The 24,877-nt window shown below is 36.4% G+C and overlaps 3 protein-coding genes across 3 annotated transcripts in view; all 3 read right to left on the bottom strand.

Moving 5' to 3' along the window:
* The window catches only part of LOC113227724, a 43,585-nt gene extending 40,075 nt beyond the window's left edge, over nt 1-3,510 (bottom strand). Inside the window, exon 1 of the mRNA XM_026460711.1 lies at nt 3,308-3,510. The gene's annotated coding sequence lies outside the window, so the exon portion shown is untranslated. The remainder of the gene's footprint in view (nt 1-3,307) is intronic.
* A 10,793-nt stretch (nt 3,511-14,303) lies between these two features.
* On the bottom strand, nt 14,304-17,890 carry LOC113227777. Its single transcript, XM_026460783.1, has 2 exons — nt 16,787-17,890; nt 14,304-16,570 (listed from the first exon to the last, which is right to left on the bottom strand). The coding sequence occupies exons 1-2, from the start codon at nt 17,790-17,792 to the stop codon at nt 15,447-15,449; spliced, it is 2,130 nt and encodes a 709-aa protein (XP_026316568.1). The 5' UTR covers nt 17,793-17,890; the 3' UTR covers nt 14,304-15,446.
* A 62-nt stretch (nt 17,891-17,952) lies between these two features.
* Nucleotides 17,953-24,877, bottom strand: part of LOC113227778 — a 40,784-nt gene continuing 33,859 nt past the window's right edge. Inside the window, exons 2-7 of the mRNA XM_026460784.1 lie at nt 22,100-22,298; nt 21,752-21,816; nt 21,415-21,480; nt 20,533-20,616; nt 19,012-19,784; nt 17,953-18,508 (exon numbers count right to left, since the gene is read on the bottom strand). Coding sequence (XP_026316569.1) covers nt 18,488-18,508; nt 19,012-19,784; nt 20,533-20,616; nt 21,415-21,480; nt 21,752-21,816; nt 22,100-22,298 — 1,208 coding nt within the window. The 3' untranslated portion in view covers nt 17,953-18,487. The remainder of the gene's footprint in view (nt 18,509-19,011; nt 19,785-20,532; nt 20,617-21,414; nt 21,481-21,751; nt 21,817-22,099; nt 22,299-24,877) is intronic.

Genomic DNA, 24,877 nt, shown 5'->3' with positions numbered 1-24,877 from the left:
GCAACATGTTAACGCGGTAGGGACATATCATGCGGAGGGAAGAATGTCATGTGACAAAAAGAGTGTTAGCTATGAATGTGGAAGGATATAAGAGGATAGGAAGGCCAAAGAAAAGATGGATGGATTGTGTGAAATATGGCATAGGTAAGAAAGGTATGGAAATGACGGTTGATAGGGGAGAGTGGAAGAAAAATACATACTATGCCGACCCCACCTACGTGGGATAAGGACAGGAAGAAGCTTTATATTGTTATACGGGGTGGTAAGTCAATAAACGTGTTATCTATCTATCCACTACTATAAAGCAGCATTTCATATACTCAATAGCAAGTTTTTGGGTAACTGACAAAGTGCATTAAAAAACGCTGGCGGTGAAATATGACAAAATCGTATTTGATACGAATAACTTTTAATTTAAAAAAAACCGACTTCATACTTTGTGGAATTACATCTATTTGCCAAGTTTTATCAGTTAACGGAAAATGGTGAAATCAAATTAACCAAATTTTATCTTCTAATTTGCCTCCCCAGATGTCAAACATATTCTTCAAATTTGAATGGTACAACTACTAGACTACCTTTCCAACAAAATAGAATCGAAAACGGTACACTAATTTCGGAGTAGCCGCGTAACATATGTATACAAAAAAAAAAACATACAAACGATTAAAAATGAAATTGTAAATATTAATGCATCAGAATAAAATGTAATGAGTGTTTCCCAAAAACTATAGTCTGGGATTATTTAACGCTACAGTAAATAGGCATTTTTTAGACATACACGTACAGAGTCAAGAGCATGTCAAGCTTTACATCTAAGATTTAAATCCAACTCTATGCCGCTTACGACAAGAGCGGTCAAAAGTACAAAGTGTCAAGCATGACGTGCTCTTGATTGTACTATCGTTGGCCACATCGAGAAGAAGAGAAGAAGAGAAACTATGAAATAATAATATTTTAAATTTAAATGAATACGACAAGAAATATGAGGAAATTTGCCAGCATGGATATTGAAGATATTAGTATTTTGTTCCGTTGCCATTACTTATATATAAACAGTAAATTATACAAATATAAATAAGGTAAAAAAATACTGTCAATTGAGCACCTCCTTTTTTTGAGCCGGTTAAAAATATTGGTTTCATTTTTGGTAAGTTATTTTTTAAATTTTATCTATTTTCCAAATATATTACTTTTCAAAATAACTCCTTTTGTGTGTTGGATGTGAAATGTTATGTCCCACAATACCCGCATGTTTCACGGACGGCACCGCGTTTGCGGTATGAAGGATACTCATCGCAAATATCCATTGCCGGCGAAATTTCGCAGTCCATCACTCGATCGTTTGTTTGATTGCCGGATTATACTACTACACACACTACTAAACACTACACGTTTCGCCACTTCTTTATAATAAAATTTTAGACTGTAGTTTTACATATTTTGCTTGTCGATGGACCACAGTCACCTCTCACAGTCTGTTGAACTGTGGGTTTGTCAACTGTTTATCATAAAAATAAAAATTATCTAAGTAAGTAAGTTCTCGTTAAGAAACTCTCTCTCGTTAATTAAGAAACATCGAATGTATTTCCACGAATATGGTGAATAACGATTAAGAGATTAATAACAAGAACTATTAAGTATACTTAATTTTTAAGTAGTACTTGTTGTCTATCTAAACGTTATCGTCGGGGATAGTGCAGTTACGATAACTAGCATTTGATTATAAGTCTCCATTACGGTAATTTAGGGGCCAAGTCAAATCCGCGTATATGTCCTGGCAACCAAATTAGCGCGATTTACGGGAATCTATTGTTATCAGTCCGTAGACAACATAAATTAATACTTACCGTGCAAAAGTGAAAGTCGTAGCCATTGAATTAACAAAGTAATAAAGTTAAATCCCTCTTCTGTAAAACTTGGTTTGGTGCGAATACGCGCTTTTTACCAACACTACATACGCGGATTTGCACTGTCGTCGACGTTATTTTGTTTAATTGTTACATTCTGAAGTGCCTATGTTATAAATTAGTTTTATGTAATCTAACTGTGACCGAAAACATTCATATTGTGAACCGTTGAATAAGTGATAAATTAGATAAGTTAGAAAAGGAATAAAATAATAATAAAGGTAATCGGCCGTGTCGGCCATTAGAACCATTAAATAGCGTTGATATTTCAAAATCACTGAAACCAGGTTGCTGAAACAGCTCCTCGCCGCTTTGGTGGATAATGGCCCTTTGACATAAAGCGATTATCACAAATGGCCTTTTTCGGAGAGAATGGAATGTAATAGGCCATTGTGATGTAGTGTGCTGGTTGTAATTCACGAAGAATATTTGAATGAATGAATGATATTTTATGCATTTTGTAATATTATAATTTTGGTTGTATTCGTATTGTCAGAACGAACTGAAAGTCGGCGTTGTGGTTCCCGCTATGACGGTACAACGAGCTGCATTCTGTTTTTTTTTATCGTATTCTTACCGATGTTATGTCATATTTAGAAACAGTAAGAAATTTCTTAAACAATGTATTACGGAATAAACTTTTTCATCTGAAACTATCTATATATATCATCGGAGACGACCTGGGACTTGGGCTAAAAAGAGACAGATAATATTATGATTAAGGCTAGATGTCTTACCCATTCTAACGACGTCTTTCTAACACAAATTTAATTACAAATCTACAAGTGTATTTTACATATCAAGAACCATTCGCTCTTAAATCACAAAGTGGACTAACGTCTCGTACAATCACAGAAAGAAGACCTTAATAAAAAAATATCTGTTCAAAGTTATAAACAAGTTTTGATGACCCTGGCAAGTAAAATAATAGTTTCAACCGGGCACTGTGATGTCAAAATATACAATGTGAATTTTGACTTCGGCAATTTTGTGCCACTATAAACACCTAAAGCGTTTAGTAGAGTTGTTAGCTTAGTGTTCGACCAGAGAAGTACTACCATCTTACCTATTTCTGCCGCCAAGCTGTAGTGTAAGCATTATTACATTCCAGTTCCAAAAATATATGGGTGGTGGTGAAATTATAGGTAATGGGACATGTTAACTTGTGTCTCAGGGTGGTAGGCGCAGTGGCAGTGCCCCTCAGATCTTTGTGATATAAAGCTCTGAGTGGTACTGCATATATTAAGGACAGGCGTGTCGCTTACCATCAGACACCCGACTTGTTCATTATAGATGTGTAATCATATCAGCCTGCACAAAATTTACTGACACTACAAATACGTAACAAGTTTTACAAATTTAGTTCAATAAATTAAATTTGTAAGTTATTATTTTACCTGAAATCAATCGATGCCTAATAAACAGCTTTCGAAATGTCACAACACTGGGCACTATGCAAAATCACAACACATCACTATGTAAATTAAAAAAATAATACATTCCAAATTCAAAATTATTTCATTTCACACGCAATGAGATTACAAATCGCGAACTTTAAAAAAGAATCGCGAAAACATAAAGAATGGCGGACGAGTGCAGTTGGCGCGAAATGAACGTGAAATGTCAAAACGCGCGGGAAACGAAAGGTCGCGGTCTCTAAAAATGGCGGGGGTAAGCACAACCAAGTTGATATCGTTTATAATGTAACTATGAGCTAAATCTGTAATTGTACGAGTATAATTGTGTTTATGTAATTTAATTCATTAAAACGGATAAACTTTGTAATTGTCGCAGCCACTCGTAAGTTTGTGATTTAACAATATTAATATTATTGTTAATTTCACTTGAAATTAGGTCTTACGTAACAATTTGTTTTGTGTAGTTTGTGTGTTGTTCCGAACCAGTGACCATAAATTATAATGATGATACTTATTTGATAATGTTAAATATTGCATTTTTTTAAGTGTGCCAATGAAATTAGAGCTCTTAGAGTGTTTATTTAAATACTTATCTTTTAAATCTTAAGTGAAGTGTCTGTTCTAAGAAATTAAATTCAAGTCACAAGAAAAACCTAAATCGTTAATAATTTTATTAATGTATTCCGTTTCAATGTAAATGCCAATTAATTCAAACGTACACTAGCGGATAGACCTTAGAGCACAAAGTCAAATTGGATCCGTACAAAGGAACAACAATTCAGTGATACATTTCCTCCTTTCATAATGCTTACGGCAAAGGAATAGAATTGACTACGTCTGTTTGCGAAAACTGCCATTTTGGGCTACGTAAGGCTAGAGTGAATAGTCATTTTTCATCACGCACATTGTCGCTTAACATCCACCCCGTACATTCGTTCTCAATGATTGTCTAATAAATAATACTCAACCAAACTAAACGTAGACCCCCAGGTGAGATAAGGACAAACAAGCGTCTATTTTACATTAAAAAAAATCACGGAAAATTTAGATATAGGCATCAATAAGAGGTAACGCAAGGCCGTTCTCGCCAAGCACGAAACATTCGTCGTTCGCGTAGGAGTTGTAGCATAATTAGGAGTAGTTAAACAAAAAGAATTCAATCACTTTCGAGATATGGCAGTTTGAAGTTTAAAAGTGTTTCTCAGTCTTGTTTTATTTTCAAAATAATATTTAAATAATATTTATAATGTCATGTAACTCTAGAGATATTTGTTTATGTTTATATGTTGTATTTTTTTGCTGATGTAAGAGGTTAGACTTTAAAAACCGTTTGGTACATATAACTGATTTTTTGGTAATTTTGTGGAGTGTGTCCTGTTAGCTTAACTACGTCCAATTAAAAATAAGCTTTTTCGAATTATGAATATTACTTGTGTTATTTACGAAACTATCAAAAACTTTTGTACAAATAAAGTTACGGATACAAACACTGAAAGTTCCGAAAATCTTGGTAACTTAATACTACACTACCAAGTTAATTTATATAAGTAGAACAAATTTAAAAGCTACTTTTTCATTTCATTAACTTAAGTGCTTGTTAAATAATTCCATCATACAGAAATATTGTTACCAGTGACAACATATGACGTACATCGGTAAATAAGTATTTTTTTCGGAAGTTTAGTACCTTTTTTTTTCATAGAATTGTAATTTGAACAAGTTCTTGATTGTTTCATAAATGAATTGATTAATAAAATTATCGTTTTTTGCGCTTCGATGTAATAATTAGTTTTTGGTTTAATGAAAGACCCACTTATTGCTTTCGATTTCTTGTTATTGTGTCTTGCTTATAGATGAATTCAACAATATTGAGTCAAATAATAACATTAATTTTAAAGCAGCTAAGTTAGTATTAGAATTAGTGTCCGTTCGCTGTTTATTTCCTCGAACGTCTACTTGATATCGTCCCAATGATGATTCTCGTTTAGAAGATTGCACAATATACGCCACCGATCCCCTTAGATACGGCCTTCAAAAGAGATTGTAACTGAAATTCTGGGTAAACACAACGTAATAATACATTTAACTAAAATTCTTGACAAAAATATCTATTATTGTAATAGGCACAAATTAGTGTGTCTTGTTGGTTTTGAGTTTAGTAATTGTAATCAATTGTTGTTGTTGTCTCAACTCACGTTTTTATTTATGCGGTTAGCAACACTATTTTGTATTGGTATCAATATTTTGTTTTGTAGTGATGGTCTGAATAGTTCAATATTTCTTAAAAGTACTGTATGTTCGGTAAGGTGTTTAGCCTGAATGACATAACGTATTATGTTAGTTTACAATTACAATAAGATCTTTATATACACACATATCATGCACCCTTTATGATGTGTTCAAAAACCGCAAATTACGACCAGCTTAAAGATGAACAGTTTTGTTAGAACAAATTTCTTATCTGTGAAAATGTTATTATATAATATTAAATAAAAGTAACATCAAATTCGATATTATTACATTCAAATTTCGAACATCTCTGAAAAACAAAACAATTTGATTCGACCTCAATTCTAATATCAGTCGAGATGAAGTTTTATTCGAAATGAAATGTCAATAACAAAGAATTTTGACAAATTTCCTTTGTTTATTTTTCCATACTCTAAGCAAATTTCACACGTTACTTGATATCGAACGTTATGATAGTTTGGGGAGACTCTAGTTTGTCTATGAATTAAAGATAAAAACTACGGTTGTGTGATATGCGTGAGAAAAGTTTTTATTTGCCGCCATTTAGCCAGTCGTAACATGCGGTTCCTGAACACATCATTGAGCGCTAATAAATTGTGTATATAGATAAAGCAGTGCATGTAACTGTACATAATTAGGCATCAAAACCCTCGTGTTTTCAAGCCTTTCACTATGTAACAGTCATATAAACTGCTATTTTATATTACTTTATTTAAGTTTATTTTCAAATAAAGATATTTTAATTCAAAATCAATCAATAATTGTAATACAAAATTTATGCTGATTAGAAGTTTAGTTTTGAACATTGACAAGTATCTTGGCCTCGAAATAGTAGTTCTTGACATCAATGTTCATGTTAGTAGTCGCAGAAGTAAGTTCGCCCGAAAAACGTGTAGGTAAACAGCCTTACAAAACAGTGATGTGTAAAACAGACGCAACAAAAGCGTTTTAATTTCGTCCCGTGAATAAAGTACCCTAAAGGATTTTTCGAAATGACGCTTTGGCGCTTTGTACAAATCACCGACCATGTGAATCTTTTTGTAATTCATCAAATTAGTATTTCTATCTTAAATCAAAGAAAGCTCTTCTATACGACACCAAGCGACGGGCCGCACTGTCCATAGCAGCTGCAGCGCCGCCGCTCACAACTTTAAATCGCAAAGATCTAAGGGGCACTGCCACTGCACCTGTCACCCTGAGACATAAGTAGAAAAGTCACATGTGCCGGGTTTCCCTCTCGCCGGTTGAGTCGGCGCCGTGGGATCGGTGAACATTCACCACGACGCCGCCCGGCCGCCCTAGCTTGCGCCAAGGCTCCCGCGCCAACGGAGGGGCGACTCGGTTTTGTCCTCCGACCCAGACGAGTGAGGCCGTGCAATGCAGGCTCCGGAGTCCCTGTCCAGAGCCCGCTGGTCTCACTAGGAGATCAGGCGAGCAACGAACTGCCTTCGCCTTCTCCCCTCTTTTTGCGACATAACCTCTGCGCAAAAGGAGGCCACCGCCTCCCAGGCCTCCTCGCTACCGAGCATGGCGGCAACCACACTCGGCAGCGAGAGGTCCTGCCCTACAGTCCCCGTCAGAGTGCGGCGCTGCCCATCCCACCGGCTGCACACCTCTAGGGTGTGCTGAGGCGGCAATGACCTGGACCAACTCTTTCACAAGGAGCTCTACTGCTATGAAAATAAAGCTATTATGATACTATAAGCTCCTCCTCCCGATGTCATATTTAAACTATTTTCAGTATAATGCAATGCTTTATTTAAGAGCGGTTTTAGCAGCGATGCAGTCGCTGATCGTCTACCTTTACACACGCGATACAAGCGCGATGCAATCGCGATGCAAACGTGATACAAACGCGATGCACGTTTTCAATTAATTAAGTATTTTATTTATTTAATGTATTCAATAAGAGGTTTACTTTGCATGCAAATTAGTTAAAGATAAACGAATAAAGTAAGTAACCTCGTCATCTACTACATTTTGTGACTCGGACTCAGCGAAAGAGAAATTATCAATCCTTGCGAATACAACCTTCTTCACCAACTCAATGTTACACGAACATCTATTTTAACGGAGTCACGGGCACAGTCTAGTTTCAATAGCTCTATTGACTAAACAAGTTATAATCGGAGGTCAACGGTGAAGTAACTGGTACATACGTTTTTAATTTAAACAAGTTATGCATTCGACCCGGAAGGAATTGCATTCGGCCTTCGTCGGCCCCTTTTTAAAAAGCGGATGATATGTGTAACACATTGTTACGATTGCTGTTGTTGATGTCGGTCTAGATTGTTCCTTCTGTGTACTTTTTTTAATTGTTACGTAATGGACGAGTAGGGCGTTTAAAATAAAATTTTATTATTACAAAGGAAATTCGAAAAACCATACAAGACTAAAGTTACAAAATCATATAGTATTACATTTAATCAATATAACCACTGTACTAATTTGATGCAGTCAGCGGTTTATCAGGCCTTACACAATCTCAAGCGACGATGTAACCGACGGCGCTACACGTTTGACTAAAAAATATTTATTGGCCTTGAATAGCCCCAAATTGGGAAAGTCCACCAGTTAAAAGTAGCCAAGCGATATATGGAACGAGCTATGTCCGCGGTTTCTCTGAAGGATAAGACTCTTTCTAGAAGGAGAGGCCTATGTCTAACAGTGGACTGCGGTAGGCAGACGATAACGTTGGTGACAGATGTATATATATTTGGTATGGTATGGATTATGATGGAGGAAGCAAAGCATTTCGTACTGGGGGTATCTTATTACAAGTTTTCGCGATTTCTACGCATTGGAATTATTTTTTCGGATCTCAATCTCCATATAAGTATCACAGTTAACCATGAGACGTGCAAAGTGCCCGAAACCTTTTCAAGATAAATTTCTTTGTTACTTTTAAAGTTTTTTAGACATTAAATAAAACAATCTAACACACCCAATGTCAACAGACAATAGAGTTACCAAATATAATATCACAATTGACTTTAAATAACAAAGTGGAAGCAAAAAAAAAACAAATATTATATTTAACTTATACCACGCATTGCAATGTTCAAAAATAAACATTATGAATACTGCCTTGGTACATTGTTATAGCGTTCACATTTGCTAGTTTGTGAATGGCTTGTACCCTTGAGGAACAACATTGAATACATTTTTAAAGTTCACCTGCTAAGGTTATGTACGTTTAATCAAAATAACAAAATAACATGCATAGATTGGCAAGTAGTAACGCCACACTAAAACTATTTTAACCAAGAAATTGTATTGTGGTGTATTTATTATATGAATCCATTTATACCAATAGACACGAACATCTCTAATAAAAGGGCTTGAAGTTTAAATCCGGAGTCCTTCAAGCTTGCTTCTTTTTTTTTTGTTTTCTTCTTGTTTTTTACCAAGTGACAAATCAATAAATTGCACGTGAAATGCAATTATTATAATATACACACAAAATTGAGTTTATAAAAAAACATAAATTGTACACGAATGGACATAATTATACAGATGAAGGCTGAAAAAATCCCCGCACTAGGAAAACCCCAACAACCAGATATTACACCTAAACTCCCGAGAGAAATATGTAGGCCATACAAATATTTCTCCCGACCCGGGAATCGAACCTGGGACCTCTGCGTGACATTCGACATGGTAACCGTTCGGCCACGGCGGCAGTCGGAATATCGAATTATAATAACGATGTTCACATGAATAACCGGAACGTTCAATTGGAAAAAAGAATGGCTTCAGTCGTCTTTGCTTAAATATTATGATATGTTTTCTTTTTATGATACCAAGGCACAGGAGAAACAAGTCGTGAGCCTGGTGTTAAGCAACACTCCTGTCCATGTCAGTTGCAGTGCCACTCAGAGCTTTAAATCGCAAAGACACGTAATTAACATTGGCGTACCATAACAACTTCCACAATTTTGTTACTAAGAATACAACAATACAACACGATTATTGAAATAATGACTGAAGCAAGGAACGGGCTTATTAAATAAATAATCGGCCCACAAAATACCCCGGTGAAGGGACCAAACCGGTCCTTTAGATAGGATCATGGCGCAAGGACAAGCTGCGCAATGGCATTAATGATTTTACATTCCGATAAACTTAGGAAGTACAGTAGGTTAACGGTAAATTATAAAAATACTTGATATGTTTTGTATATATTATCCAAGCGTCATATACTTGGATAATATATACAAAATTTTTTTCCTATTTATTCCCTAATTACTATATATTTATTTTTTTACTAAAATAACTAGTTATTCCAAAAAAAGCCCTTCCTATCATTATGCGTCCTTTAGCTACAAAAGTGTAGAAAGTGTAGCTAAAAAAATCCCAAATCCCTAAAACTCGTCGAGTACAAGTTGTTTATTTTATTAACGTACGCTAAGACGTTTCAGGGTAATTAAAATTAAGTACTCGTGTATATAGTTGTAGTGAGATCAAAATAAAAAATATATAGTAGCAGTAGAGCTCCTTGTGTAAGAGTTCGTCCAGGGTAGTACTGCCACGTCACCTATTTCTGCCGCCAAGCAGTAATGTGAGCATTGCTGCGTTCTGGCTTGGAAGGGCAAGGGTGATGGGGAAATTACAGGCACATAAGACTTGTCAACTTATGTCTCAGGGTGACGGGTGCTGTGGCAGTGCCCCTCAGATCTTTGCGATTAAAGCTCTGAATGGCACTGCAACTGTTATGGACCATAAAAAATGGATCATAAAAAATATTTTAAATAGTGGAGCAAAAATGTGTCAATTGTTTGGTGATTTTGCAATATGTAAAGACCCGCATCAAATGCTAATTGGGAGATCAAACAGGAACCTTTCGCCTTTCAGGTATCTCATTTGGCATTGTTACTCATTATTCTTCTACTTTCATCCCCTTATTTGGGGTTCCGCAGTATGCCTTCCTTTTGTTCCTGTCACTTGATATTATAAAAAAAATACTTGTTAGGCGTATTGGTACAATAGAGTAACAATTGATGCTAAAAGTCAATCCATAATTTCAGGTTCAAAATCAAACTTGCCACTTGCTCTTGAAATGTTCTTCGACTAGATATTGCGGTTAATACTTGGATGTGCGCACGCGTTGCCGGTACGATGTCGCAAACGCACCCGCGCTGCGCTCCGCCGAGCGCGCACGACCGGCCGGGCTTCCGCTTGTTATTTGTAGCTGCTCGCAAATTACTAAGGCCGCGGTCGTCCTTACTTTTTAGATGCTGTTTTCATTTGCCTGTAAGGTTCCAAAATGGTGCCAGGATATCGTCTGAGTTTTTCAGCCATTACAGTCTACTACGCCACCCCTTTCGAAGACTTTGAGTCTTCGAACGGTGTCAAAATATTCTGACACACAGACTTTCTTACGACATTTACCTTCACCGTTATAAGGTAGGAAAATAAACTACACAAGATTGTAAAACCTGAACTAGCACACTCCTGAATTAAAGGTAGAGTGTTCTGCGAGTAAAGTTATCGTCGCTGCAACAAAGAATTAAAATATTCTCGGAAGACAACGACTGCGTATTTTTTAAGAAAATGAAAATTTGAAAGACGAATGAAGGTGACAATGACAGAAAGACAAATTAAATGTATGGTTTGGTTTTAATTATTATTAACTATACTACGTAATAACGTTAATAATAACTACGATAAAAATGTACAGTTAACGAATAGCTCTCCAATGTGGAAATAAGTACATACAGGCTTACTCTACTGAACATATTATTCCAAAATTTATAAGTGTATGCAACTTGTATACAAGTTCTTAAATAATGTAAACGCACCTGAAACTTTTTTGACCTTTATAAACAGATTAGTACTAGTTACAATTATCAGCAGTAATTTAAGCAAATTACTTAATTTTTTATTTATTACGTTTGATTTCAAGTTCGATGCGAGCACCATTCGGCGGCTAAATCGTCTGACAAAGCTGCCATGAATTATAGATTTGTCAAATTAGTTTTAAATACGCAAAACAGAATCGTATTGATGACTTAATAATATATTATAACTAATTTAACGAATGACATTCATTGGCACGGTGCTCTTAAATGAAATGGGTATCAATGTGTCCGCCAAGTTCCTAAATCAATTACCTCACCCTACCCCTCAATTTACTTAAAACTTTACATGGAAGCGTGTACATTTATTCCCAGAGCATGCGAAACAGAGAGAATGCGAGGTAAAGCTGTGTAAGATATTTTTAGTCTCGAGCTTCTTAAGCCAATGTTGTCACTATCCTGACCTAGGGCTTTCGATCAACTTTTCAACGTGACTAGCTATAGTATAGTCCCGCGTCTCACACTAAGAAGTATAAGGAATTACATGGTACAGTTGCGGCTGTAGCTTTTCTACCATCATACCATATCATCTCTGGAAAGGCGAAATTACTAACCTCCAAAAGGCCAAAATGGCACTTTAGTACTTTCGTCTTTCCAGCGACTATATATACGTTCTACCTCTAAGCGCGAGTCTCCTCTTACACAACAATCGACCACTAGCAGATTGGGGATATCACAAATCCTCAGTCTTTTTTAAAGACTTTTTTCAATATAGACCCAAAGCGAATCGTTATACTTATGAGCCACTTTTCTTCTCAATATTTTCCTAACAGTAATTATCAGAGCTACAAAGTCAGAATCTCCATTAGGTTTTGCGAGTTTAACTTGAGACCAGAGAATTAAACCTTACTTATCGTCGGAGAAAGTGCAATTACCCGTATCTAGCAATTGATTATGAGTCTCCATTTCGGTAATTAAGTGACCAAATCACTCCGCGTAAATGTCGTGGCAACCAAATTAGCGCGATTGACGGAATCTATTGTTATCAGTCCGTAGACAACATAAATTAATGCTTACCGTGCAAAAGTGAAAGTCGTAGCCATTGAAATAACAAAGTAATAAAGTTACATCCCTCTTCTGTGAAATTTGGTTTGGTCGAGATACGCGCTTTTTACGAATACTACATACGCGGATTTGCACTATCCTCGACGCTATCACTTATATTGTAAGGTGTACAATCAGTGTGTACAAATTGTAGATCAAGACGACTTCTCTTGCCCTCGTCGTCTTTTGTCCAAAAAAATGTCGGGCTATTTGAATTCCTGTCAGTCTAGTGTGTCTGTCCGTGTGGCCAGTTGGTCCGCTGGTCGTGGAAGCTAGGCCGAGGAGGCTGGTCATCCATAAAGGCTAGCCGCGAGAACCGAATATTGTCCACGCTTTATTGATCTTTCTCAGCGATGTTTTGGATAATATAAAGAAGGATGGCGACATCTCGTGTATTTTGTGACCTAGTGTTTTTGACGAGACGTGCATTAAAGAGACCTATCAATACTTGTGATTCATTATCAAAGCATCTAAAAAACTAATTGAGTGCAGCCTGTAGAAGCTGGGGTCATAAACTTGATACAGGCTATATTTATAAGATTGTCCTATACTTCGCGTCAGATGTTTGTTGATAGTAGCAGATAACAACAAGTTTTCAGTTTGTTCCTAAAAAGAATAAAGAACTTGCTCAATATTCCTAAATCTGCCAGACTGTGCCACATTTAATACAACGTTAACATGTTCGTCGCAACGAAAATGAATAAAAATTAAATCTGTCCAAATGGCAGAAATCTGCCACAAGTGGTCATACTGTTCTTAATCTCAAAGTGACATTGATATTGGCAAGAGGCCTCTTGTCAAAACGTCTTTTGCTAACTTTCGTATCTCCCATTCAAATATTGCCTAAACATTTTTATCACATTTTGTTTTAATTTTTTACTTTATGTCATTATTGTTTATTTGTTAATTGATTAGGTATTTTACAGCTTTATGTACTATAAAATAACCAATACTTTAGGTAGGTAAACAGTCAATCATAAATTAAAAATGAACGTATGTACAAAAACGTTACCTAATCTATGGTCGAACTGAATCAATTGCGTCGTGTTGTTGCATCTACTTTAATATATATTGTTTCGACTTCTAAAAATATACAAAAATATATTAATAACTAGGGGTAAACTAAAACGTAAAATTATACTAGCAAAGTCCGTAAACGGCACTTCGTTGATTTTGGGTCAGCTTTCGCCATTCTTCTTTTTATATACATGCAGCCATAGACGCATACCACACCTAGAGGTGCCGGTGATGATTTTATACCGATTTATCGGATATCGAAGTTATAACAGGTAATAGAACTAATATCAATTGCTATTTCGGTAACTACTCTAGCAAACCATAAAGTTTTTAATGCCTGGGCCTGTCATTTAAAAAAATAAACAACTTCAAAAATACGTCACGACAATCGTGTGTGTTATTGTTTGGGCTGGTGATTTCGGTGTTTATTTATTGAAAACATACCGTAAGTAGCGTTTTTTAAGTTTACCTTGAATATAAATGTTTATAAACTATACTTTAAGGAGTAATATCATGGTAAACGTAAGAACCACTCAAACGGAATATTATCATATTTATCCAAGTACACCAAAAATTTCATTAGTGCTTTTTAAGTGCAGGATTTGATATGTATTACTGCATTTTATTTGAGATGTTTTTATTGGTAGTACGGAGGGTATTTATTTAGTTACGCAGAATAATAATTTTTATTTATAAAAACTTGTATTTAAACTGAATGCTTTTCTAATTTGCGAAACCAAATAGCCGCCATTTTGCGGTAGGAGGAGCGCATCGCGTGAGCAGATAGATAGATTTAATTAATAAAATGGAGAAGTACGACCAGTATTTGACAATGCAGATGATGCCCTAGCAACCTTATACAGCGGACATTACCCGTAATAAATCAAAATTAAATTAAAATAAGGTATTTTTTATTTGCATTGATAAATATTATTAGAAATTCCTGATATTATCATTTTTACTGAAAGAAGGCAAAGGTCAGTGACGGCGATCTTTCAGAGAAACATCATGGCTCTCGTTTGGTTAATTCATAGTTGGATTCAATAGTTTAAACACTGTAGTTTGATGGTCAATACAACACCGTCTCGCGATTATATGGCTCCTGTATAAAAGAGTGACCGTGTATCATAATCATAAGTTGAAATAGTACAGGATTTATGACCCCATCAAAATTCAATAGCGGGACTGCAGCAGTCTGTATCGAATACAGTAAGTAGGTCAGAACAAACAACATGCTCAAATTATTTGGCATTTCCTGCAATAGACACTTAGACATTTATTTTAATTCAGAAGATTTGAAAAGTTTATTAAATATTGACAAGATCTAGAATACGAGTATCTTAGAGTATGAAATTATGAAGAACGTGCAGAAGAGTATCATGGCGGAGAATCCTAAAAAATGGAAGAAATTCTTCTCTTTTTCACCTACGAAATTTTATTACTAAAGAATAATTGAAGCAGAGTTTATAGAGCACATTTATTAGTAAGTCTTAAGGACTTGAAGTAACTTTAAGTTTGCCATGTTTACTTAAAAGTTTTGTTCTTAATATGTATATGCTGTGGTTTAAGAACAAGGTCCCTTGGATTGGCATGTTTAATGGCATGCTTGATGGATTAACCAATATAAAACTGTTTTCTAATTCCGATAATATTATTATCCCTTTAGCCTATTTATAGGAAAGCAGGTTTTTATGAAGTAAATTTTTGTGCAGTATGATAATAAATATGGTGTAATAGTAATTACTTCTTTTAGATTCAGTAGTGATTTGTTCAGACATAATTCGTATAAAAGATACCTCAAACTTCAATAACAATACTTGACTTTAAACAAAAAGAATTTGTTTAAATTAACATCATATCGATTGTCCGTTCTTAATCCGAGCGTTCAAATTTCATATAAAGATGAACCGATATGTTTACACAATCATCCGACGACGCTCACACGATTTTTAGTTAAAATAAACGTCAAACGTATCCACGGTATATTTGTCCTCAGTGCTCTCATTAGAATTTGATCCTTGTTTTTCCGATTTCTCAGTCGTTCCATAATCTAACGAATTTAAAAGATTCATTTCTTTTCTATAAATTAGATCTTCTGCACTTTGTTTTGTCCGTTTTTGTTCTTCGTCTTTTGATATATTACTGATATTATCATTTCTATTTAATTTTCTACGGTGCACTGCAACTTCTGTTGCAGCATAAATTTTATTTTGAGTTGTATTTTCAGCCGCTGTCCGATTTGCCCCTTTTTCTTCTTCTTCATACGTTTCCTCCATCCAGTCTAAGTTAGATTTACTCTGACTGACTGAAACATCACCGGGTTCGATATTCTCACCTATTAAATTTGTTTTACTGTCTCTGAAAATCCTTCTAAATACCTCAGGGTCTTCCTTTTCTACACTAGAAGGTGAGCTTGTTGCTTTAGGGTCGACAATAGGTGACTCAGGATTTGATTCCTCCGTCATCTCGATAGTATCAGGAGATACTGTAGAACTGGAAGCCAGTTCCTCTTCAACATCACCGTCAAATACGTCAAATTTAAAACTATTATCTTTTTTTTCATCTTTTTCGAAATCCGCTTGTCTTGCTATTTCGCCGCTAGTAGCAAAAACTATTGACGGAGTAAGTTTCTTTGGTATGTCTGTCGTAAATGATAATGATCCTTCTAAAAGTGCTTTTATTGCAGGAGTTGTAGGCTTGTGTATTGTATAGTACTCCGGTACGTTAATAGAAGGATGAGGTTTGGCTCTTTTGTTCAAAAGAAATGAATCTTCGCCTTCTTCGTCATCTATGCTTTGGCCGTTTAGGTTGAACTTATGATACCTCAATTTAAATTCCTCAGCTTGCGAACTTGAATTGTCTTCTTTTGAAAACTTTATATCTTCCTTTGAAAACTTGATGTTTTCTTTTGAGAATTTTATGTCAGAGCTACTTTCTGAGCTGTTGACTTCAGTCAAGAATTTAATTTTGCTGGATTCAGTGGTGGTGACATCAAGAACTTTCTTAACTACTACGGACTTAATTTGTGGAGCCTGTTTGATAGCGTCGATTAACAGATCTATCCCATCATTCACTAGAAAAACAAACTAATTTTACTTATACTTTATTGATACAAAAAAATGAAATCTAAAATAAATAAATTAATGGCCTACTTATGTTCAAATAATAAAAAAGTATTGTATGGTTTGATAAAGAACTTTATTTACTTGATGGGCTAGAGAGAGAGTAAATCGAAAAGTGTTATGGGTTACACATTTAGAAAGCATAAAATATATTTACTGTACTTTACCTGGAAATGTGTCCAGTGGATGATTCTGCTTTAATAAATATTCCATCAACGTCAGTAAATATTCTAATGAGTCGTCATCTTCCAGTTCTCTCTTCTTTCTGTTTTTGGACGTCAGTCTTCGCGCGAGATCCTTGAGTTTTCGAAGATTCTTTATTACATTCTTAGAGTAAGTACGAATGGCCTCAGTTCTGTTTGTTAGACTATCATGTGACACATTTAAAGCCGTAGTCGTTGTGTGACCAACTACTTTATTTATGGCCTTTACATCAACTTCATCGAAACTACCAATCAATTTGTAAATCTTCTTCATAAATATATTTTGTAATAGATTATATTTTAATATTAATTTTTTTATCTTATTGAATGGATCACCGTGATCATGGACATAGATTTTTCCAGTTTTAATTGTTTCGTTACCTAAAGCATCTCTTGAAATACGTGTGAAATTCTCTACTTTCTCAGCGCTTAGTTTACTATAACTTTTGGCTACTGTATCATTGACTACTTTTGCGTACATATTATTTTGCCCGACGACATTTGCGTTAACTGTAGTTAGAATATTAATTATATCATTTAATATTAAAGAAAATCTAGTTGCAGATTTTATAAAACTCTGTGTATTATTCTTTACATAGTCCAATTGGCATTTCTGTGTTTCAGTCAACTTATCAACATTTTCCTCTGTAATATATGTTCCTATGAGAATAGAGTGAAGCTTATGTATGTCATATTTGAAAGCTGTTTTTCTGGTTACATTCTTATTGCTAGGTAATTCTCTATCAGTTTTTGCAAAGTCTAGAAATTTGAGTAAACCTTTAATGATTTTAATAGACTTTAACATTTTGTATGTTTCTGCATTTAGAGCCTCTATGTCGCGTTGTAATATTTTTTTGTTCTTTAAGTTAATATTACAAGGTCCAAAAGTTTCACATAGAGTCTCTATAACACTCTTCTTATTCAGCTGAGGTAAAACCGTTTTATTATTAATACGTTCCTTGCGCTTCATTTTTGAGAACAGGTTTTTAAAAAATTTTTTTAGATATTTTATGATCTTGAACCTATTATTTTTAAATAGTTTTCGAGATTTATTATTCTGGTTGATTCCAGTTACAATGTTATGCATAATTTTTTTCAAACCGTCCAATTTACCAGTTTTTCTGCCTACCCTACGATTGGTCATATCTGTCTGGTTAAAATCCTTTATTCTCAACGATTTATTGGCTAGAATAGAAACTGTCTTTTCAAATTTATGTTTCTTTGGAACGCTGATTATTGTCCGTTCTTTGCTTATTGTGTTTATTTTCTGGACTAATAATGTTTGCTCGGTCTTTGAACTGAAGTTTTCAGCATTCAATGACCCCGAAATGTTCTTAGTTGTGTTAATAAGTAAATTCTTAGGTAAAGTTTCATTATTCTGAAAACTTATACTAGACCAGTTACTGATTGTAAAGTTTTTAACGTCCAGGAGTGTAATAGATGTATCAAATGTATTTGTTGCTTTATTCAAATTTGACAATTCTTTTCCCATGTCAAGTGATTTCCTTTTTATGCTTTTTTTCGAATTTAGAGGAATGATTCGCGTGAAGTCAATGCGATCTACTCCAGTTGTTTTATTCAAATTATCTATTGTATATCTGTAGTATGCAATTGAAACTTCAGTTGATGGGGGTAGTTTTTCAGCAGTTGTTTGTTTAAAGTATTTTAATGTATTTTGGGGATAACCTGAAACAAAACTAATTTGTTGAGAAATCAAATTAAGTAATTACTTACTTTCGATAATTCCGTAATCTTGAAAAGAATTGGAGGTAAAGTTAAGCAGATCTGAATTACTTACTTGTCTTGGACGTAAAGAACGACTGTAATTTTATCTAACCATACCTATACTATTCCTCAACTTTTTTGTCCACATTGACATACTTACCAAATTCTGCCACCGTTGCTTGGTCAAGTGTTTTGTTACTTGCAGCACTTATATACACGCCTCGCTTGTGTCTCTTATTAATTTTCATGTTACTAGATTTTTCGAAATAAATTTTCGATCTTTTTTGCAACTTTCTTAGAACAGTTTTCCCGTTCTTGGTTTTAGTTTTGTTTGCATGAACTTGCGTCAGTTTTTTACTTTTAGCGACTTGAATTTTTTTAATCAAAGAGCGTTTATTGACTTTGGCACCTTTGGATTTAGATGCTGTAAGAATTTGCTGATTTAACATGTTATTTATAGCTACCTTAGCGATTGTGGTTCCGGTTTGTTGCTGTTGGGCTACTTTTATCGCGGGAGCTATTGTTGTATGAGTTTGTTTTGATATGGTAGAACCAGTTTTCGTAGTTGGTTTGGTAGTTGTAAGAACGTTTACTTTGGTTACTTTCGTATATTTGCTAGACTCAGTGGATTTCGTAGTCTTTAAGATAGCTGTCTGTTTAGTTATAGGTGTGGTCTGTTCTATTAGGGTCTTTGTCAAAGCAATAATTTTATCATTTTTTACTGTAACTTTACTGTTGGAATGTTTACCCGATTGATTGTTTTTCAGTTTTACTTCTATATGTTGTGTTATCTGTTTGGGTGGCGGTGTTTTCTTTAGCTGTGGTTTCTTTGTCGTTCTTGGCAGTAACTTATTATTTTGTTTGCTATCGCGCCTTTGCGCAGGTTTACGTTCTGTACTTTTATATTTTATTAAATCCTTAAATAATTTAGCTTTCATGTTCTTAGCCATTCTCCTCACCGCCGCTGGGTTTCTTCCCCTATGCCTACTTCTAGTTGTAGTTTTATAAGTTTGACCTCTAGGAGTAGCCGCTGGGTGATAAACATTTTTGCGTCTCTTGCTTTGTTTTATTCTTCTCGTAGCTTCTCTTCTAATAATCCTCTCCTTAATATTAAGGTTTGGGTTGAACCTTTTAGTTTTATCAAATTTCACAGCTTGCGTCGGATTTGCTTTAGTAACTCCTTTCATTTTGTATACTCTTCTACTATTACCTTTCTTGGAATTATTAAATTTGCTATCTGCAAAATAAAAACTTTTTTTTTAATGTACACACTTAACATAGCCCCGCACTAGGGAAACCCTGTGTCGCGGGTGCTATGGACACGCACATAGACAACCACAATTACAGCCAAACTCACGAAAGAAATAAATGTAGGCCATACAAATATGTCTCCCGGGCCCGGGAATCCAACCTGGGACCTCTGCGTTGGCAGTCCGGCATGGTAACCGTTCGGCCACGGAGACAGTTAAATTAAATCGTTTATGTTTGTGGCTCTGCGGTTACATTTCATAAGTGAGATAATTAGAGTTCGGTTATTTCAACTTAGGAAGTTACCTAGTTGCATAGTTATGTATTTAAGTGCTCAGACTTGGTCTTTAACACAAACTCAGAAGATCAATCTCGGAGTTTGCCAGCGAGCTAATAGATTGTATTCGGAACTCCACGCTGCGCTCACAATCTCAGATTGTTGATGAAGGTAACTAGGAAGGCGGCCAAGTTGAAGTGGAATGGGCTGATACCGTATGTCGTATGCCGAGAGAGTGGTGGATCAAGACGACCACGGAGTGGAAGCCCCATAACTCATAACGGGTACGATTGTTTAGACTATTTTTTAAATTGACCAGATACAGTCAAAAACCGGGACCAATAGACAATGAGAAAAAATTGTCCAGCAGTTGTACAAAATATGCTTATTACATAGATTATTGATGTAATTATCTGGTACACGTATATTGTTTTGTTTTTAGGTTATCGAAAATACTTACTTTCAGGACAAAAACTGAGAATGTGACAGTCCCATCGTCCATCCTTGTTGCAATCACAAACTGTACACCCTTTACACCAGTCATCTTTAACAAGCATAAAGGTTCACATAGGCACAACTCAGATAATATGAATCTGATTAGAATTTAATAAACGTAATTGGGAAAAAAGTATTGAATTAAAAGGAATTAGCTGAACTTTGAGATCTCTTGACTAAAACCTAACTAAGAATTTAGCGTAAAGCACTAAATATTTAATTAAAGATCACTGACAAACAACAAAAAATAAAAGCTTGCTTTTTAGAAGTCATCTGGGCACCCCAGGAAGCCATGTATAAAGCTACCCTGGAGAAAATGCAAAATAAATTTACCAGATACTTGTACCTTAAAATTATACGGAGTTTCCCCTATTACCCTTTAATGTACCCAACGTTGTTCGTCCTAGATATGGTGTGGTACAATAAACTGGAAGTAAGGCGGGACCTGGCGCTAGTTAGGTATATTTTTGAATTGCTACGGGGCAAGCAGGACAATCCAGGTGTATTGGGGTAAGTAAAGTTGTACGCTCCTGACAAGAATCAGCTGCTGGGCCGAGCGCCATTTACGCGTGCCCTCGCTACTCTCAATCGACTAGGTGATACAATTGACTTACTTCATTGCGCTCTGAGTGAATTCAAAAGCCGTTGCCCTACATATAAAATGTTATGTTTCTTAAATTATTTTATTTATGTGCCTTCTCTAACGAATTGGGTTTTGCCCGTAGTGTTAGTGCTACGTTTTTATGCGTAAAAATAAATAAAAAGTCACTAATTCTCATTTTGCTATTCTAATTGTTTCCAGTAATACGAAGAAGAAATTTCACATCAAAACTTGAAATATGCTTACCAGGAGGACATCCTTCACTAAAACTAGCTTCATTGGGCTTGCAGGCCTTCCCCTTTGCTTTTTTCGCTGAAAATGTACAGAAGTTTAATAAATATTTTTGTCATATGTAATCCCATCCGTCAACACGAAGCATCAATTGAACTTGAGCGTTCGCGAAACTATAGTTTCTGTGGTTGCTAGTTCCTCAACCATATCATAATGGTGGAAAAAAGGAAAAACTGTGCAGGTGAAATTCTTGTCCTGTGTATGCACATATTGAATACCTGTACGTGGAATACTATCGGCATACCTGTGCGTGGAAAAAATCACTAGTTCAGCAATATTAATAAATTCATACCAATCTGTATATTATTTTCCAGCGTAATGTTATCACCTGGTAGACTTCGACGTCGTCTTGTGTCCCTGTCGATAAAGGGATTGTTTGATTTACTCTTGTAGGTAGTTCAATCAGGGACTTGTTGTAATTGAATATGTTGTGGAAACTATGGCCACAAAAGGGCTTTATAAATGATGTCATAAAATAGGTGTCGATAAAACGGTATGATAAAATGTTATCACAGTAAAGAGTACCCAAAAAATGAGAACATTGTAACTTTGCATTCGCTTTTTCTGTTTTTTGTGGAGATCAGATTCAGATCACTTCTTATGGACACAAGACATGAAATGATGAAACGTTGAAACATACCTTCTCCTAAAATGTCGATAGTACTTCTCATCGCATCTCTTGTTGTCCCTCGGCCAACAGACGGCAGTGTTATTCTCCTTGCAAAAGCAAAGATAACAGGAGCCAGGCAGCGCGTTAACTTGGGCGCGCTCGAAGTAATACCCCACGTTAGGACATGGCTTCTCCAGTTTCGTCACGTAGCTTGACTGTTTTGGTATATCTGGTGAAAATTATTTTTTAGTTATTCTCTAGGTAGACATTACAACCACCATAACACGCACTATGAACTGGCTGACTTGTGAGAGACTTCCAAGTAAGACAGTTCAGAGTGTCACTGGCTATTTGCACCCAGATCATGGCTGAATCTCGATGGGGATATGTTACAGCGCATTTGCGGTTACGGTAAGCGCCTGGTAGAAAGCGACATGCCTGTCCCAAGCAGTTGCAGTGCCACTCTAAGCTGTAAATCGCAAAGACAAAAAGGGCACTGCCACTGCGCCCGTTACCATGAGACATAAGTTGACAAGTTCCATGTAGGTACCTGTAATTTCACCAGCACCTACAAAATCGAAACGAAGTAATGCTCTCATTACTGCTTGGCGGTAGAAATAGGTTAGGTTAGGTTAGTCAGGAGCTTACCGGCGGGGTATGAGGGACCGAGGCGAGCGACCCGCTCCCCAAGAGGTGGAGCAGGAGCGCCGCCTTGCGGCGCAGCGCATGCGGGACCGATGGAAAGAGGGCTTGGCGGATCCCCACTATGGCGCTCGTACCATAGGGGCGATCCGCCCTGTCGTCGTAGAGTGGGTAAACTGGTCCCGCGGACCACTGTCGTACCATCTTGTGCAGGTGCTGACCGGGCACGGCTGCTTCGGACACAAGGTGGCGAGAAAGGAACCGTCCCCGTCATGCCACGAGTGCGGCGCTGCGGATGACACCGCGCAGCACACCCTAGGGGTGTGCAGCCGGTGGGATGAGCAGCGCCGCACTCTGATGGGGACTGTAGGGCAGGACCTCTCGCTGCCGAGCGTGGTTGCCGCCATCCTCGATAGCGAGCAGTCCTGAGAGGTGGTGGCCTAACCTCTTGCGTGCGACATAACCTCTGCGCAAAAGGAGGCCGCGGAGCGGGTGCGCGAGGACGCGGTAGACGCGCACCCGCTCCGGCGCAGACGTACAGGGAGAAGGCGAACGCAGTTCGCTGCTCGCCTGATCCCCTAGTGAGGCCAGCGGGCTCTGGACAGGGACTCCGGAGCCTGCATTGCACGGCCTCACTCATCTGGGGGGCGGGTCGGAGGACAAACGACTCGCCTCTCCGTTGTCGCGGGAACCCTGGCGTAAGCTAGGGCGGCCGGGCGACGTCGTGGTGAATGTTCACCGATCCCACGGCGCCGACTCAACCGGCGAGAGGAAAACCCCCCGGGTTTTAGCGGGGTAGGCCCTCCAGTATGGAGGGAGAGTCCCCACGTAACCCCTTAGTCTCCCTGGGTTCAGGGGTATTCATAAAGATATCCCCCTCGTCAAAAAAAAAAGGTTAGCCAGGAGCTCTACTGCTACTAAAAATATTACGGTATATTCCCATTGTGTTAGTGATTGTTAACAATAAACATAAATCCACTTTTGTTACCGACTTATATTTAAAATAATGACAAACCAGACACGGAAAAAACTTCCAACATATTTTCAGCACTTAATCATGTCTTCTTGCACAAAAATTTGCTTAAACTTTATATCACTGCATGCCACATACAGGGTAGTTAAAGCCTATTGATTAGTCATACAGGGATAGTAACCCTAGTACTGACACCAGATTCTCACAGTGTGCATAACAGTAACAAAATTATGATTTAATACTAAAACACAAATATTAATAAGAATTGGAGTAGTTATCCTACATTTCATGATAATATGAATTCAATTGACAACAGAATGCGGCAATATTTAATCTGTTTCATATCACGAACTCATCGAATCAGCTTCTCAATTATGTCCAATAACGGTTACATATAAAACACAAACTTAACCTAATGCAGTAAGAGCGAAATTTAATACTAAACAAGGTCCTGCATAAACTCTCCACGTGACTTCTAACACCGATTATTTACAGCCGAAGGAAATGACGTCAGTCTAAGCAATTTGCGAATCATATACACGAGAGAGAAGCTCCGTGGCAAACACGTCTCAGTTCAGTCAATTTCAAATTCGTGCGCAAATTTAAAGATTAATGCGTGAAGAAGATACGTATTCTGCAACATTGTAGCTGCATACCCTTAAATAACAAAGGGCTATGCAACATCAACAATTTAAAGAAAATTTCATGAAAGCGATACAGGTGAAGAGTACGTTATAAAAGTAACAACAATATATTAAACAAATATAGGTACGCGATTGAGATCCGGAAAAATAGTTTCATTTCCTAAGCATTCTAATTACCAAAGAATTCAAACCATGATTTCAAGAAGTTAAAAGAAATATATTAAATAGCTTTGAGACCAAGAAACGATAACGAAACACAGAACGTACGCAGTCGAAATAAAGTAGTTTATCTAATAAGCCGACTATCTGAGAAAGGAGACTAAAGAAGTAGGATGTAAAGCTATAACAAACTGAAAGAGGCCTATGTTTATTAAGTCTATGTATACTTATGATAATAATGATTAAAATATTGACACAAATGCTTTTAATAACAACATAAGTTACAAAGTGATGCATTAACAGGCAGATCAAAACAAAAAAGCTGATATTAAGAAATAGATATTATCGTCGGTTAAAAGGTAAAACTCATTAAGTGACATTTTGTTCAAA

Source organism: Hyposmocoma kahamanoa, unplaced genomic scaffold, assembly GCF_003589595.1.
Source record: "Hyposmocoma kahamanoa isolate Upper Pololo Valley unplaced genomic scaffold, ASM358959v1 215, whole genome shotgun sequence".
Taxonomy (NCBI): domain Eukaryota; kingdom Metazoa; phylum Arthropoda; class Insecta; order Lepidoptera; family Cosmopterigidae; genus Hyposmocoma; species Hyposmocoma kahamanoa.
This window is presented reverse-complemented; position numbering and strand designations above follow the sequence as displayed.

Coding starts and splice junctions, on each gene's coding strand:
- LOC113227777 (XM_026460783.1), bottom strand. CDS start 17,792: ATGAAGCGCAAGGAACGTATTAATAATAAAACGGTTTTACCTCAGCTG. Junction 16,571..16,786: donor TCCACTGGACACATTTCCAG/GTAAAGTACAGT, acceptor TTGTTTTTCTAG/TGAATGATGGGATAGATCTG.